This window comes from Patiria miniata, unplaced genomic scaffold, assembly GCF_015706575.1.
Source record: "Patiria miniata isolate m_02_andy unplaced genomic scaffold, ASM1570657v1 HiC_scaffold_11, whole genome shotgun sequence".
Classification (NCBI taxonomy): Eukaryota; Metazoa; Echinodermata; class Asteroidea; order Valvatida; family Asterinidae; genus Patiria; species Patiria miniata.
In genome coordinates, this window is record NW_024037049.1 from 4,455,676 (window position 1) to 4,472,882 (window position 17,207).

The 17,207-nt window shown below is 41.7% G+C and overlaps 1 protein-coding gene across 1 annotated transcript in view; it reads left to right on the top strand.

The window, feature by feature from the left end:
- Positions 1 to 17,207, top strand: part of LOC119742552 (girdin-like) — an 86,916-nt gene that overhangs the window by 60,657 nt on the left and 9,052 nt on the right. The window contains exons 11-25 of the mRNA XM_038218587.1: positions 335 to 462; positions 1,403 to 1,492; positions 2,335 to 2,463; positions 3,151 to 3,226; positions 3,841 to 4,493; positions 5,319 to 5,424; positions 5,743 to 5,888; positions 7,282 to 7,368; positions 7,682 to 7,724; positions 8,896 to 9,073; positions 9,594 to 9,731; positions 10,763 to 10,873; positions 11,334 to 11,420; positions 13,179 to 13,334; positions 16,658 to 16,914. Coding sequence (XP_038074515.1) covers positions 335 to 462; positions 1,403 to 1,492; positions 2,335 to 2,463; positions 3,151 to 3,226; positions 3,841 to 4,493; positions 5,319 to 5,424; positions 5,743 to 5,888; positions 7,282 to 7,368; positions 7,682 to 7,724; positions 8,896 to 9,073; positions 9,594 to 9,731; positions 10,763 to 10,873; positions 11,334 to 11,420; positions 13,179 to 13,334; positions 16,658 to 16,914 — 2,385 coding nt within the window. The remainder of the gene's footprint in view (positions 1 to 334; positions 463 to 1,402; positions 1,493 to 2,334; positions 2,464 to 3,150; positions 3,227 to 3,840; positions 4,494 to 5,318; positions 5,425 to 5,742; positions 5,889 to 7,281; positions 7,369 to 7,681; positions 7,725 to 8,895; positions 9,074 to 9,593; positions 9,732 to 10,762; positions 10,874 to 11,333; positions 11,421 to 13,178; positions 13,335 to 16,657; positions 16,915 to 17,207) is intronic.

Here is a 17,207-nt window from a genome sequence, read left to right on the forward strand (position 1 = left end):
AAAACATTGCATTAATAATATGTGCATTTTCATGGTAGCAAAGAAGTAAGTGCCGTAGCTTTATGAGCATTTTCAATGCCTCAAGATTTTACTCTAAGAAAATGAGGTCATATTTTATAAACCATCCACATCAGTTCAGTTGAGCTGGGTTTAAGTACAACTGACAGTAGAGACATAAGTTTTTCTTTATTAAAGTAATCGGTCATGATCCGGTCCTACTTCACTTGTTTATTTTAGATATGACAATAATATTGTACTGATCAATGGTGTTTTAGCAATTGCCAGACCTTGCGAAAAGTTTTTAATCCCATTTTTTTCCTTTTTTTTTACGTAGGAGCTGGTCAATGAAAAGATCAAGGGGCAGCAGCTGAGCAACGATCTGGAAAAGCTGAGCACGGAGCTGGACAAGATTGGACTGGACAAGAACAAGCTATTGCACGAAGAAGTTCGGTTGGATGAGACGTAAGTCTTGAGAACAGAGTGGTATTCTGGCCCAACGGTTTTTCCCACGGCGGGTGTAAAACACGCCGTGGGCTTGAGCTGCTTATGTTGGTGGGTGGTTGGTGGGTTGGTTGGTGGTCAGTTTACTCGGCCGTATAATGTATTCATGCAACTCAAGTATTGCACCTTTGCATTCGAAGACCAATTTTGAAAACACTGATGCGCATGTGTCTAATTTGCATATTTTTGCATATTAGATAAGGCCCCATTCGGGTGCACGGACGGTGCCGTATTAAAGCCGTCTTCACACTTTACCCGGCCGTCGTAGGGTTGTACCACTTGGTACTTGTTTGCCCAGTCACAGCCATGACTTTTGTCAGATATGCGTCCACAAAAGTCTGACATGCATGCACGCGCATAACATGCCCAGCTGGAGCATGCACTGCTGCATCGGAGAGGTGCAGATGTTGTTTCCCACGTGCACTGTGGGTGGATCCTGTTGGGTCGGTCTATTCAGTCACAAGCCAATCACAACGTCAGGTCACAGTAACAGGTGATGAACAGCAACAGAGGAATGTCTTTACCAATGTTCATTCGAATAGCTGGACTTTAGACTGGATTTGCCGTGTGGTTTGTGATTGATTCATGATGTCCTATATACTCAGGCATGCAACTTTTTCTAGGATCAGCTGACGTCATCGTTTTTCACTTCTCACTTATGCCATTAAAAATTGAACAACACTGTGCAAAGTCTTGTAAAGATTGAAGTTCCTCTCTTTTTGCTACTTCCAAGTTGCATGCCTGTGTGTTCTTGACTATTCTTTACTCTATTACAACTCTGCTGAAGAGTGCATTCTGTTCTACATATGCTTGCGGACAAACCATGGAAAAAAATTGCTCTTCATCACACTAGATAATACTTATCAAGGTATTTGTTATTATTTGGTGGTTTTTTTTCCAGACGTTACAAGACTCTCCAAAACAAGATGGAGGATGCCTTCCAGAAGAACCTACAGATCAAAGAGGAACGAATTACTGCCTTAGAGACCAAGTAAGAAATGAACTCATTCATTCATCTGAAGTCAGTTGCTTGACCAGCAGTAACTCTGCTCATTGATGTTCACAGAGCACCTTTCCTTATTTCACATTTGTTGTCAAGAAGCATCCTGTAATCCAACAGCTAAAACCGAGACCAGTTTGCATCCAGCCTTTGTCCACAATATGAATAAACTATAAAGTTTTGTTTTTTAATACAAAAGCCAAAACTTGTTATCCTGATTCAGGGGCCATGTTTATTACTGGCCAGTGTAAAGAGTTCTCAGCGGTGTTTAAACAGTAGTGCGAAACTACCCATGTGATAAGCTCTCTAATAATAGGATTGGACAAACAGTATCTATTGAATATGTATCATATTGTATTAAATGGCAAACCAGGCATGAGATTTTCAGACTTCTGTCTGATTTCAGACTTTTTGAATCTGAGAGAAAGACATTATCAGTATAGAAAGAAATGCATCTTTCAGACCTTTCTGATCCGTGCTGCAAACAGTGAATGTTATATACGTGTAAGATGGAACTTGCATCAAGGAGATGTAAATTTAATTTGGTTTTGCCCTTCGCCAACTTTTCTTTTTTATAAACATTGTATTCTCTGCGTTGTCTGAAGGTTTGCGAGAAAAATTCACAAGCTTTAACACTCGGGTGGGACTTGAACCCACTACCTGCTGCTTACAACTGCAGACGTATCACCACTTGACCACCGAGTTTGTGAATGTATTGCTGGATTAGCTGGATCGTCACATTCATAATACTCTATCTTTGTTGATAGTTCAGGAATGATTATTTCAACATCTTCAAGCATAAACTAATTCCAAACTTAATGTGATTATTCTAGGTTGCAGTTGTCTGAGAGTCAGAAACAAAAACTAACTGTGGAGTTGAAGGAACGAGGAGTCCAGGAGGTGTTGGTTCAGCGGCAGGAAGAACAGAGGACTATGTCCAGCCCTGGAGACGCCAAAGTCAAGTAAGAGACCCAAGTTTGATTGAGGACCGTTGGTCAACCTTAAAGCATATAGGATCATTGGCAGTTATCCCAAAAGTAATCTGGCAAATTATTATACAAATGCTTACTTGGATTAAAGATGGTAGTGGTTCTAAACACCTGGTGAAATTATTCCGTCTGGCTTGATGCATTTTAAGAAATGTAGGTGATATCCAACAATCAGTCAATTGACTCATCGTTGGAAATAAAGAGTTTTATGGATGAAATCGTGTTTCGCGAGCAAAAGGTTGTGCATGGTTTTTCACTGTTTTCACAAAAAGTGCAAGATCCGCTGAGCTGAAACTTCAACTGGTTAGGTTTGCATATTTTCTTTTTGCGATTTTGAGTGTTGTTATTATTGGAAACAAACGAAATGTATGAAAAGCAAATGATTCCATATGCCTCTTAACAGACACATCCCTTCTTACAGCAATGTGCATAAAAATGTAGTCTGCCTGCCTGTCATATGTTACAATACATGCATGTACAATTTTATACAATTTATATACATTTTCACCAATTAGTCACTGTTCCAGTCCAAACTCCTTCGCTATTACTCCCTTATTCAGTGGAAATATGGATTTGTCAGAGAGTAAACACAACTTAATACAATGTAGTACTAATGTGCTAATGGTTTAACACCAATCTTCATTCCTTGTTATAATTCAGGAGGACGGATAGTGATCGCCTGCATTCCAAGCAGATTATGCAAATGAAGGACCACCTTGTCGAGTTGGAACGATCTGTAAGTGCTGCTGTCATCATTTCTACATTTTCGCTCCACTGACTTCCAAATGTTGAAAACTGCCTTGGTTCTATTTCTGTAAAGGTGTTCTCCAAATTGACCTACCGTGTCTTGTATGCTACCTTTTTCATAAAACAATCTGACCATCAAGGCCCTTTGGACAGCAGTAAACTGCGGCCATGGGTAATTTGAAATGTTGTGTCTTGCAGTGTAGTGTGCTGGCCATTAAGTAACGTTAAATATCCCCTTAAAAATATTAGGAAACATGGTGTTGGTAGTGTTTTAGGGTAGTCACAAAGAAAGCCTGTATCCTTTGCATTCATTGCTGAATATCAGTGAAACTTGTACTGAATGTGGTCAATACCCAGATCAAATTTTGGTTGAAGAGTAACAAATGTTAATGTTTCCTGTTTTTGTGGGAGAGGACTTATCCAAGGGGATATTTTTATTACTCACCCTGTATATCACATTGTTACTATTAATGCTTCACCATCTTTGACGTTTTAAATGATGGTACAAATTGTGTCAGATTTGATTGAAATAGTGCAAAAGTCATTGCAGTATCAATAATTAAAATCACTGTTTTTTTTGTTTTTGTTTTTTCTTGTTGCCAGAATGCCACCCTCCTTGCCGAGAACAATAGCCTCAAGACCCAGCTCGCTAGCTTACAGAGCCAGGTGGACTCCCTCCGCTCAGAGAACAAAGCTCTGCAGAACAAGGTGGAGTCGGTCCAGGAGAAGCAAATCTCCATGCAGTCGCAGCAGGCCAAGCTACAGGTGGAGAACAGCACACTGCAGTCCCACAACGCCTCCCTGCAGTCGCAGTACACCGCCATGCAGGCCAAGCTGACATCCCACGAGTCCGACTACGAGAAGGTCAAGGAGCGGCTCAACGAGCTGCTGACCAACTACGAGGCACTGCTGGGCGACCACGAGACTTTAGTCCAGCTGCACGACACACTGAGTAGCGAGTACGAAGCCCTGACGTCCGAACACAAGTCCCTTAAGACCCTACACAGGGAGATGAAGAATGAGATAGGGGATCTTCGTAACCGCTGCCGGGACGCTGAGATGCAGTCTAAGGAAGTTGAGCGCCTCCAGTCATCGGTTCGGGAAGAAGAGAAGAAAGTGAAGAGGATGCGGACGGACAACCTGTCCATGAGCTCCCTGCAGCTAGAGTTTAACTCGCTGTCGCACGCACATCTCCGACTCAACCAAGAGTACAAGGAGGTGGAGGATGAACTCAAGAAACTGAAAGCTCAACACAGGTTAGTTCCTGTCTTTGGAATCAAAGAGGATCCTGTTGGGAAGTAGAGATGTGCATTTCTGATACAAACCTATCTTTTGCTACTTCCACAATAGGGGGACATTTTACAACAAAAGATGTAAAACTTAACTTAACAACAAAAACTTATTTACTCCAAAGTTAAGAAATGTAATATGTTATTTCATGGATCAAAAACTAATAGGGTAATTAAATTCTTAACATGGTAGGAACCAGACCTGGTCGTGTGACATGTGCCAGCTAAACGAAAACAACTCTGTAGTTACAAGCAAATCCCAGTGAAATTTCTCGCTGAAGGACGTGAGCCCATTTCCTTATCAATTTGGAGCCCTCGTTCAATATATAATACAGCTTATATCGCCTCACCCTCGGATTCTGTATCTTGATTGGCCCAGTATTGTTCCCACGTGCTACAGAGTTGGGTTCAAATATTTCATGAAGGGTCACTTTGGGAAAAGTGCAAGTAACTTTTCAACTATATCAAGCAGAATCTGTGTGTGAGGCATTATAAAACAAGTATTGACTGTTTTAACTCTTGGTTTAGTAAAACTAGCCTCCCTTGGTGATCCATGGAGCTTTCCATTTCCCTTGGCTACACCTCTGGAAAACAGAATGCTCAATGGATCACCTTCAGAAGCTAGTATTACCACACCACTCAAATCAGTCAATATTTGTATAATATAACAATTTTCCCACAGCCCATGAGAGCTTTTCCTTGATTATACAGATTTTTGCAAAATGAGTTTAATTTCTTGCATTTAAACAATCCTGACGAGTAGATACTTTTGCCCTATTTGACCTGTGATAGGAACCTTCAGTTGGACTACACCTCCCTGCAGGGCTACCTGAATGAGGTCAAGGACAAGTGTACATCAGCTGAGATGGACAGCTTGAAGCTCAACCATCGCTGTGAGGTACGCCTTATAGGTCACCCACCCGTCCAGAAATCACACTTAGAAAATCTCAAACAATGAAAACTCTACTTCGGCTATGGTGTTCCTGACATTGCCCACTTCTTTTTGTTGAAATTGGCAATAGTTTGGTAACCTCACAACAACGACAGTCCTTCATTTGGAATAACTAGATAGTTTTGATATCTACAATTGGTTAGACTTTCTGGTTCCTTCTCAAAACTAACTTTTTTTAGTATTTTATCTCATAATGTCGTTATTGTCTCCTCTTGTCTTTTGTAACTTTTGCCATCACTGCCTTTTTCTATCTCCATCTGACAGATGCTTAACCAGCTTAACAGCAAGCTGGAAGAGGAGAACCATAAACTCATGGAGCAACTGAGCCAACTTCTTGCCCAGAACTCGGAGATGCTGGTGGATGCCCTGGAGACTAAGGAATTTCACCACGAAGAGCAGCATGTCTTAGAGTGAGTAGTTTTGGGGCACTAAGGTGGTCAATAGGTTAGGGATAGGGAAGGGGCTTTCTCGTCAAGACCTTTGAGATGGTTGTCGATAGGGTAGGAATAGGGAAGGGTAGTGCTTGCCAAGACCCTAGGGGTGGTTGTCAATAGGGTAGGAATAGGGAAGAGTCGTGCTTGCCAAGAGATGGTTGACAACAAGGTAGGGATAGAAGAGGTTAGTTCTTGCCAAGGCCTTAGAGATGGTTTTTGATAGGGTAGGGGTAGGGAAATGTAGTGCTTACCAAGGCAATAGTGATGCTTGTCGATAGGGTAAGGAATAAGGAAGCATTGTGCTTCCCGAGATCATAGAGATAGTTGTCCATTTGGTAGGGGTAGGAAAGGGAAGTGCTTGCACAAACCTCAGAGTTGGTTGTCGATAGGGAAGGGGTAGGCAAGTGATTGCAAAGGCCTTAGAGATGGTTGTCCATAGGGTAGGGATAGGGAAGGGAAGTGATTGCAAAGACCGTAGAGATGGTTGTTGACAGTGTAGAGATAGGGAAGGGGAGTGCTTGCAAAGACCTTAGAGATGGTTGTCCATAGGGTAGGGGTAGGGAAGGGTAGTGCTTGCCAAGACCTTAGAGATGGTGGTCAAAAGGGTAGGGATAGGGAAGGATAGTGCTTGCCAAGACTTTGCAGATGGTTGTTGATAGGGTAGGGTACGGAAGGGTAGTTCTTGCCAAGACATTAGAGATCTTTTGCAATAGGGTAGGGATAGAGAAGGGCAGTGCTTGCCAAGACCTCAGAGATGGTGGTCAATAGGGTAGGGATAGGGAAGGGAAATGCTTGCCAAGACCTTAGAGGTGGTTGTTCATAGGGTATGGGTAGGGAAAAGTAGTGCTTATCCAAACCTTAGAGATTGTCGTCGATAGAGTAGGAATAGGGAAGGGTAGTGCTTGCCAAGACCTTAGAGATGGTTGTCGATAGTGTAGCGTTAGGGAAGGGTAGTGCTTGCCAAGACCATCGGGATCATTGTCGATAGGGTAGAGATAGAAGAGGGCAGTGCTTTCCAAGACCTTAGAGATGGTTGTCGATAGGGTAGGGATTGGGAAGCTTTGTGCTTGCCAAGACCTTAGAGATGCTTGTAGATGTCTTAGAAACAAAGGAGTTTTGGGGTGCTTGTGTTTGAGTTGGGGATTCTTGACACCCTAGATTTAAGAGATGGTTGTTGATACTTAGAGATCCAGAAAAATGAACATAAAGAACAATGTCAAGTCTTAAGTGATGTTCATAAGGACACCTACTTTGAGTTTTACTTAACAGAACAGAATTTATCAGTTGCAGAGGGATGGCAAATTGGTTGCTGAAGAACTACTTCTTGTACAATCATACCTTTATCTTTATGTCTGTTTCGTCTAACCAGAGAGCAGCTGCACAACCTCCGGAGGCAAAAGGAGAAACTTGAGGAAAAGATCATGGATCAGTATAAGCACTACACACCTCCAAAGAAGTAGGTTAAGAAGTTGCTTGTTTTGAATGATAATTGAAAAGTTTAATAAAAAGTAGTGTTGGAACTGTTGGTAGTCAAATCCATTATTTGTCTTTATTACAAAAAGTCCTTTTATAATTTCTTCAAAAGAGTACCAATATAAAATAATACTCAGTTGTAAGCAGGAGGTTGTGGGTTCCATTCCTACCCGATACGTTTTGGATTGTCATTTCAAGTTGCACTTATGAAAAATGTAAAGTAGTGTGGCTATTGAAATTTGGCTTGATGGAAAAACCATCAATAAAATGAGGAGTGTTGTGTTTGTGTTACACAGATCCAAGGGGCTGAATCTTAACTTCATGAAGAAGATTTACAAGGTGAGTCTGTGTTCTTGATTTGTTGATTTATTTTACTACTTTGATTATTAAACCTTATGTTATTTGTTTCTTCATGCTAGATATGAAACAAGATTTCTGTTGGTCTTGATTAACCCTCCCATGCAAATATACATTCTGTGCCAAGTTGTCCTTGCAGTCAAAATCAATCAAGTGACTTTTTTCAACGCTTAAGAATTCCCAGCCCACATAAAGCAGGATTGACTGCCTTGGACTGCTTAAGTAACTTGTTACAGCTATGCTTTGGCTCTGGGTGAGTGATAAAACAGCTGTGACCACAACTTGCCTGCTTTGTCTGTTGACCCAGATTGACTAGACACAGTGCTTGCTTGATTATGATCTGACTGCTGGTGACTAGTCTTTGTTAAAAGTATGGCAGGGGAAGTGAAAGTGAATTGTGACTGTCTGCGACTGCTTATATAGCAGGAGGGTAAAAACGCTTGTAAAAGTTGTGTGTGTATAGTTACCGTTAATGCAAAATTATGTTGCAAAATTGTCATTCGGAAACAAATTTTATTTCATGTGCAACAGGAGTAGTAAAAAACTTGTAAGCAATTTTTTTTACATCTATAAATGATGAAACTGCACAAGGCTGTTCCTGAATCTTGTGTTATGCTTTAGATAGAAATTGATAAAGTTCTAAACTACATGTAGAGAGTTGACTTAATAATACTTGAACCTTGACGGTTCTTCACTACCTGTATCCTGATTAACCTAATTGTGAAGTAGCCGTACATGTGGAACAAAGTGCCTACTCATGTACATGTAAATATTTAAATGAGTTGACTGGGTGTCAGAGGTCAAAAGTCGCAAAGCTGCACCGGTTGTTCTCTGTCCCTGTATCCGCTCCATTAACAAGTACCCCCTCACCGGCAAAGAAAGTACAGTACAGTTGGGGATGACCGACCAACGCCATTTTGCCTGACTGCAGTTTTGCTGCAACGCGCAGCCGTACCACTGCGTGTACTTCATACAAATCCCCTGGTGTACGTGCGTCACACACAAGGAACGGTGCGCGCAAACCAGCTAAATGTCCTGCCCATGGGTCGTCGTTGCTAGGTAAAAGGGTGCCCTCTTTCGTTGGCGCCTGGAGCCCATACATGTACAAGTGAGAGTTACAGAGGAATGAACTTGTTGGTTGTGATTGTCCTAGCGAGGGCGCTCGACGGACCGAGACCGTCGTAAGAAGACACAGGAGCTACACCAGGACCCAGCAGATGGACTGAGCGGGGCAGAGAAGGACAGCCTAGGGGAGACATCCTCAGCCGGCTCAGGGATTGACTCGCTGGATGGATCAGCTGCTCTGAACCCCGACGGAACACGAAGGACCGGTGAGATAGTTGTTATGACCAACCCCTAACCAGATCCCAAATCAGCGTGGCAGTTTGGAAGGTTTTTGTCGGAATAAGGAAGATAGCATCTGGCTGCTGTAGCTTCATGCAACTTGATACCACATGAAAGTTACTGTAAAACAATTGATGATATGAAAAAGTATTGCCATCCCTGAAAACATGATTTTCATTGATTTTAAACATTAGTATTCAAATTATAATGTCTTCGGAGTCAGCTGGATATAAAACAGGTTTACAATCAAATTTGATCAAAACAAATTGTGATTAACATAAGGGGAGAACGCGAAGTAAAACGGGCAGTAACTTGAAGTTTACCTTAAGGTTTTACAGGGTTCAATCACATGATATTGCTTGTTTTTATATTGCACTCTTCCCTAAACTTACAGGCTATTTATTAACCTGCCAACCCACTTTGAATCCACTTTTATTGCTTTGAATGCGAGAGAGAGCACCTTTTGACCAGTCAAACATTCAATTTCTGGTTCGTTTCTGGCCACAGACGAGAGACGTGGTAGTGACGACAACCACCCTGTGCTTCACAGGAAGCGAGAGACCTCAGGAACGCAGGGTCACTACAGGAAATCCATGCCAGCTCATGTACTGGAAGCTCATGAGGACCCCAACATGGCTAGTAGAGGTATACTCGCAATAATAATAATAATAATAATAATAGTGGATATTTATGAAGCGCACATATCCACCAGGACTGGTGCTCAAGGCGCTACATCATTATTACCCCTGCTCATTGGGCACATGAAACATTCCAGATACCATCTCAGCTCCCTGGGGAGTATACAGCTCGATGCAGCCTGTTAGGCGCAAGGAAGCTAATTCAATCACAATAACCATCTCTGCCCTCACAGGTACCCATTTACTCCTGGGTGGAGAGAAGCAATGAATGACAAAGTGCCTTGCCCAAGGGCACACGCACCATGACCCCGCCAGGACTCGAACCCACAACCTGCAGCTTTACCCGCAAACCACGAACCAGTGCCCTTAACCACGAGGCCACAGTACTCCACAATCTCCGCAATCTGTGGCTGTACCAGAATTTTGCATTTCAGGTGGTGGCAACAGATGGTAGACTATTGCCTAAGTGGTAATATCAAGCATTAACCAAAAAATGCCAGATTCTGACTTATCCTTAGGTGCGCTATTTGTACTTCATGTAAAACCAAAGCAGATTGTATAATTTATTGTGCTGTTAAACTTTCAGTTAAAGAAATTTCTTTGCTTTGCTGAAATTTCCATGATTATGAATTGCCCATTGGTTAGACTAGTTATTTTGTGAACAATTCCAACCACCTATTCGAAACGAGGCTCTCCCCAGCTTTCGCGAACCCCCTATTTTCCTTTATCCTCATTCCTTTGTTTGTACTTTTTAGCAACAGCTCTCATTGGTTTTGTATACGAATTTCAATCGTTGACTATCGCTCGATGGTGGACATATCGTTCGTGTCCTAACCCTTTTGTCCTAGGTCCACGATTGCTGGTGTTAACATACTCATACACACATACACCCTTTCTTTGTTATAATATTGTGGTGATGCCCCAATCTTGTTAACCACATCAGGAAGTTTTGATACAATTTGCTCAACATATTCTGGATGGAATTTGATAATTTAACCCATTTTTAAGTTCAGTTTTCAAATGTATTTCTTGTTCCAGGTGGATATAGCATGTCCGTGGAGGACCTTAGACGAAGCAAGGAAACTCGTAGTCATAGTGTCTCATCCATGGAACCCAAGCACCAAATCTACACCTCCTCGCTCAGAAAAGGTGAGAGTTGGTGGACAAGTCCTTTCTTGTTTTAGTGTTTTGCATGATAACTTTGTACTTTGCATGTATGAAAGCAATGAATCAATTGTTTCATTGATTTTATGTGTCAACTTGGCATCTTTTACTTATCACAGATTTAAAGTTTGTTTTCCATTTCACAATTTTTTAGAAAGAAAGCACGTGCGGGGGCAATATTTGCTGATTGTCTTCAATTGTTTGATGTATGTTTTAGATCTTTCTGCAAAATTTGCACCAAACAAGGAAAGACTTCATGAGTTCAAAATGTGTAGATTTACATATGACCATTATTTCTTTAATTAAAATGTAAAGCCTTTAGCTTGCGAATAGTACTGTATCCATTGTTAATTTGTGGTAATTGACCTCTGACCCAACCTTGTATAATTTGTGTGACACCCAACCCCCCCCCCCCCCCCACCCCCGGAAATGTTCTCTGTCGCAGTTCGTCGCCGGAGTATGTACGATTACGACCAGCCAGCCAGCTTATCGCCCATTTCGTATGGATACCGCCACTCCCAAACGTCCTCTGGTACAGTAGTCGAGCGAAAGCCTTCATGATTAAGTTTGCATCATATCCCAGAATGCTTTGCTACCCATAATCCCTCTTCTTCCTCCCTCTGTTGTGGGCATGGCGGCACTGTGACCCGTTCTATGGTGGTTTCGCATGGCGGTGATTGGGTGCATTAATTTGTTGTGTATTACTCATATGTTTGGATGTTAATCTGTTATTACTAACACTTTTCTCCTTTTTTTGGCAGCACCCTCTCTTGTTTTGAGTAAGAAATTGGCAGGCATAAATCTCAAGGGAATTTTAATGGGTATTTTGTGGATTTCGTCGTTTGTCAGTTTGGGATGTTCCTGAATCCAGTGCAAGGCCTGGTGTTAGACCCAATCGTTTCGGGAAAAAACAGTCTGTTTTGAGTACCTGAATTCTATCAAAAGTTCTGCTGAATTAAAACCAGTTTTACTTTTAACGAGAAGCTAAAATTGGGTGGGGTTCATGTAGGTGTATTTGTATGTTTTTAAAGGGGGTATATCTGCATACATGTGAAAAATGCCATTTCAGAACAAACCATATTGAGCACAGGAATACTGTTGTCGTAAAACAAAAGTTTTCTGAATTTCTGCCTGCCATATTTTACAACAGAAACAACAGAGGGCGTTATTACAGGTCTTGTTACAATTGTGGTTGATGGAAAACTAATTGTTTTTTGCAATGTGAATAATATCAGCTGTTATGCTGCAACACGGCGCATCAAAACTAATGTAGATATGAACAGTTTGTTTCAAAAAAGAGATAAACGTCATTTTGTCATCTTTTTGAATCCCACCCTCGCCTGGTTGCCCAAAGTCAGTTTCTATGGCTGTTTAATTAAGAATACACTAACTTAAGAATTTAAGAATTCACTAAATTTATCTTTTTATTTGTGCCTGTATTGGCCACCAAATGTAGCACCTGAAAACACCTCGGCAAAAAAAATTGTGGAAACTCTTAAAACTGTGCGTTATTAAACAGCCTTAGAAACGACAAATGCATTTAATATTTCAAGAGGAACTAGGCTCAGAAAAACATGGCCAGGTTTCAAATTCAGACCCGAATGGCGAGCGTGTCTATTAACTCATTAGCAATTGTGCTACATTGTATTACATTGTGCTTATTCACTGATGAATCCATAGCAATCACAGGGTGCAGGGGCAGTTACGGGCGCTACAAGGAGTAATAGGGTGCGTTCGAGTAGCTCACCTAGATCGACTCGGGGAAAGGCAGACGGGTTAGCCACAACAGCCGGACTAATTGAAAGCTCAACCGCAGGCCATCATGATCCTCACATGACATCCGTAGCCACTGACAAAACGCCTGTTTTAGATTGGGTCTTAAGTTTGAAATTTACTGCTTTTCAGTCATTGACAAAACTCAGAAAAGTTGGGCTGGAATTATAGCCTCAAAAGTCGCAATGAACTCAATAAGTGATTACATTTAGACTTCAAATAAAGTAATTATTAAGTCCACTTGAGATTTCCGCTGTCCGGCTGCCATATTTGTCTGTTTCTAGGAATGAACAATGCATGCGTGTGACGTGTTTCCACCACTGACACCATGAGTAGGGTCTGTGGAGCCCTGAGAATGATGTCAGAGCTAATGGAACGACACAGACTGACCCATGTTGACCCAGATGAGCTAAACGAACACACCCTTAGTCAGGGCAGTTTAGGGTGGCAGATTGACTAATGGGTTCCATTGTATTTCTCTCTCGCTTACTGACTACTTGATATTTTCTACTGCTAGATGTCCAGCCTAAGGACATGAAGGAGGTGGAAGGGGAGGAGTTTCCAACATCTCCCACCTGCCACTCCCCGACTGACACGCCCCCTCATCCCTTGCTCCTCCCCTCCCCTGCCTCCCCTGGCCAACCCACCGGTACGTCACCACATTCTGGGGATGGTATGCCTCCACACTTCTGCCTCTGCTTTTACTTTTCAATCCACTCATGATTTAATTATCATTTCAGTCCATCAGATTTTTATTATTTGTGGCTCATTTTAAACATTTTTTTATACTCATAATAATCTGTGTCAAAACAAAATGGTTGTAAAATATTTTTTGGCTGGCGAGCCTGGAGTAAGCAGCAGCAGCAGCTAGTGCATTTTTTAACTGGCTCACAAGTGCATGACTTTATTACAACTCTTGTTTGCTCCAGTGTTAAATTAACTGGCCCTGTGCAGTTAAAACTGGTGCATGGGTGTTTGTGTGCAGAGCTTTGCAAAAATGTGTTTTAAGCTGATTTGTATTCATGTGTCTAAGTCACAAGCGTAAACGGTGGCGATTTGAGAGATATTACTTAACTGGAGCAATCGTTTGAGTAGTCCTGAATTTATTTGAAATACAAATTTTTTTTTCAACACACGAGGGGCGCCCCGAAGGGGTTAAAAACAGCATATCCCACATTACAGCAGTCAACAATTGTTTTGTTATATCGTGCCAATAAATCAAAAGGATAAATGGTTGTAACTTACTATGCAAGAAATATATTAAATCAGTGCGTTGTAACCCTTGCTAACTGCAGGCTTTCCTGCCAGACGTGTGTCTGAGCGGTTTCAGTTGCGCATTGCATGCAGTTCTCAGTCGCAAGCTCGCGGCAGGTTCTACACGTGCACGCACTTCTGTCGTGCTTTGTATACGAGGTTAACCTGTGTATATGCATTTTCGAAGACTGGACACGTGGCCGTTCTCAACCAATGAAATGCAGTATTCAAGCACACGATATAACAAATATTTTTGGGAACGTTATCTGGTTATCAGACATGCGCAATTTCGGCCGTATGTTGCAAACTTGCTTCAGCCGAGCTAAACCTGTGTTGTGCCGAGTCGGTTGATGTGGACAGCAGTTTCATGAAACAGTCATCTGCAAACTGCCCTGCTTGCGAGTGATTTTTGAACAGCACAAGTTTGAAATCAAGCTGTCATGTCTGTTGGAAAATGCAGAATTATTTTGACACATCATAGCAATACGCATAACCATCAATGATTTTTTTTTCATTCTCAGATCCATATCCATGCAATATCCAACACATTCAGTGTAAACATGTAATATTGTTCTATTAGTATTGTTTTTTGCTTTACTAATTGTTTTAGAGATTATACTTCACAATGAATTTATTAGCACGATGTAAGCTGCATCATCTTCATGCTGTACAATTTCTTTTGCCTATTTGTTTTATTTGTTTACAGCATTCATGCTATAAAGGTGCAGAAAACGAGGATGAGTTGAAAGGGAATGGGATGAGGAAAATTGAAATCTGTTCCCTTGAAATTTTACAGTACATTCTTCAGACAGTTTGTTAACCAGTTCGAGTCAGCGACATGATGACATGCTCTGGCTGTTTTTGTATACAGGCACGGCTGACGGGTTAAAACCGGGTTAAAGATTGCCTCGACTCGCCTCCGGGTGATGTCTGAACATGCTAATCCCTTGTGCCTTTGCCTTTTATACATACAAAGTCTGTGTAGTCTGTGGAGGCGGACCGTGTACTGACCTTTGTGTGGTCCTTTGTGCACGGCCTATTGTACAATTTCTGCTCTTGTGCGCACCCTGGAGAGTTGAAACATATGAGGTTTCAGCAAGCAATATCATACAAATAGTATTGAAATTACTCTTGCGAATCAGTATTTGTGGCGGTTGGCTGTATATCAGAGGTTGGCTGGGAAATGTTTGCCTTTTGAAAAATTTTAAATTTTCAGCAAAAAAATAACCCGGCGCGAAGTGGTTTAAGTGCATCAAATCTATACAGTCAAATCGGACTCGTATGATTTTACAGTATGCTTGCTTATAAAAAAATCCAAATAACCTAGTCTGTTTCTTTTCGCATAATTCCTCAAAATGGGATTCCTTACTAATGTACTGGTACTAATTTTAACTAAAAGTAACTGAAGTTAAACCCTTTAACCTTTTAGTTGGTGCACTGGCGCTTTTTGACTTGAGATATTTTTTTTTCATTTGGGCACATAACAAGCAAGCTTTTGCGTTGCTTGTTTTATGTAATTTGTTTGTTTAGAAGAAATAACCAGTGAATACCTCAAACAAGCACAGAAACTGAGAGGCAAGTATTGCTCAAATCATTGGACCATGCAGTATTTTTGCGTGGATTGTGTTGGCCTGAGGTATGCACTGGCTTGTTCATTCCATGAGTTTGCAAACAGGACCATGCATGAACATGCAAGACTTGCTTTCTGAATGTGTATTGCTATAAAGCACATTTGTTTGAATTTCTTTTTGTTCCGTTGAAGGTTGAATATCTTTTATCGCAGACTTTTGCAAATGCAAAGTTTTGTCATAGTTGTCAAGTTGTAAGGGTCACAACTTAGGATATGAAACTACAAGTACATGTACTTTAGATCTTTTCGAATAGGCATGCAACTGCTCTTCAATTTGGTCTTATTTTTACTTTCCAATGAATTGGACGTTTGGAAACAGAGAAGGAAGTCGTGTGCATCTTGAATTCTCCTCTTTATTTATCTGACTTCCAAATACATGACTTCCATGGCAAATACATGAAGCAGAATTCACTTAAAAACAATCACGCAACAATAGAGACGTCCATGTGCTTGCAAGCATTAGCACGTGTGCTGCATCTAAACTGCTTAACGTCAGCACAAGTTTTCTGCTTATGGTGATCAGCTCAACTTTCCTGCTAACCATTAATGGTGCTGTGAAATTGGCTCCTGTTGATTGTGTAAACAGTTTAACTACACTTTGACCCAAAACATTTTGTGGCCACTGCAATTTATTGGGAGTTTACGAAACCTCGGTTTTGTCTGTGGCTTGGCTTCAGAAGGTTAAAAGCCTCTGACTAATAGACCTTTATCATGCTGCCACCATTTAAGTCATGTTCCCTGTATCCAATAACAGTTGTGAGTGATAATGTGTTTTGTGCAAAAAGGAACCAGACTATTTTTCCTTCCAGCCTTGCTTTGGTCATGCTGATTTGAATGGGAAAAAATCAAGATGGCCGCAACATGATAATGGTCTATGGGATTTCACCTCACTGTGGGTGTACATGTATGTTCTGAAAACAGAAACATGTATGTTCTCAAAACATCTGACATGAGGCCTAACCTTAGAATATATCCAATTGGCTCCCATGAAAATAATCCATATTCTGAGATACAGCCACAGCTGAAAATGACGCCGAGGTTTTGGAAACTCCCATTGTCTGGGAACAGCACTTCTGATTTATTTGAAAACAATTGGATATCTCTCCTCATAGACAACAACACAAGCTGTGATGAGGATTCCCATGCACTGCGTGATTCGCCGCGGGGCTCCCCGCGTGATGGATTACCGCCGTCTGGCCGCTCAGCCAAGAAACGCGCAGCGATGCTGTCCCGCATCAAGAGCCGGTCCCGCGAGATCCTGGACGACATGAAGATGTATGGCTCTACGCCCAACCTGGCCCGGGACTTCTCCTTCACCGAGGAGGACTCGCCCCGCTCAGCCGACGCCGACAGTCCCCGCAGCGACAAAGTAGGTGGTAAAAAATCTGTAAGGTGGCTCCGCAAGTTCTGAAGCGATAAAACTTGGTGTGTCTGTAATGCATGCCTCCCCTCTCCCTCCCCTGTTTTGCTGTGTGCCGTGCTGTATGTGCTTGCATGCCGGTGTTTGTATGTAGGGGCAGCATGTTGTCAATTAATTGGAGTGATGTGAAACTTGGCCCACCCCAGCTTCCTCGTACCCCGCAGTGGCTTGCAAGATATTTCCCTTCTTGAATTAAAAAATGAATCATTATATGCAACATGTCAATTGTGATCACTGTCTTG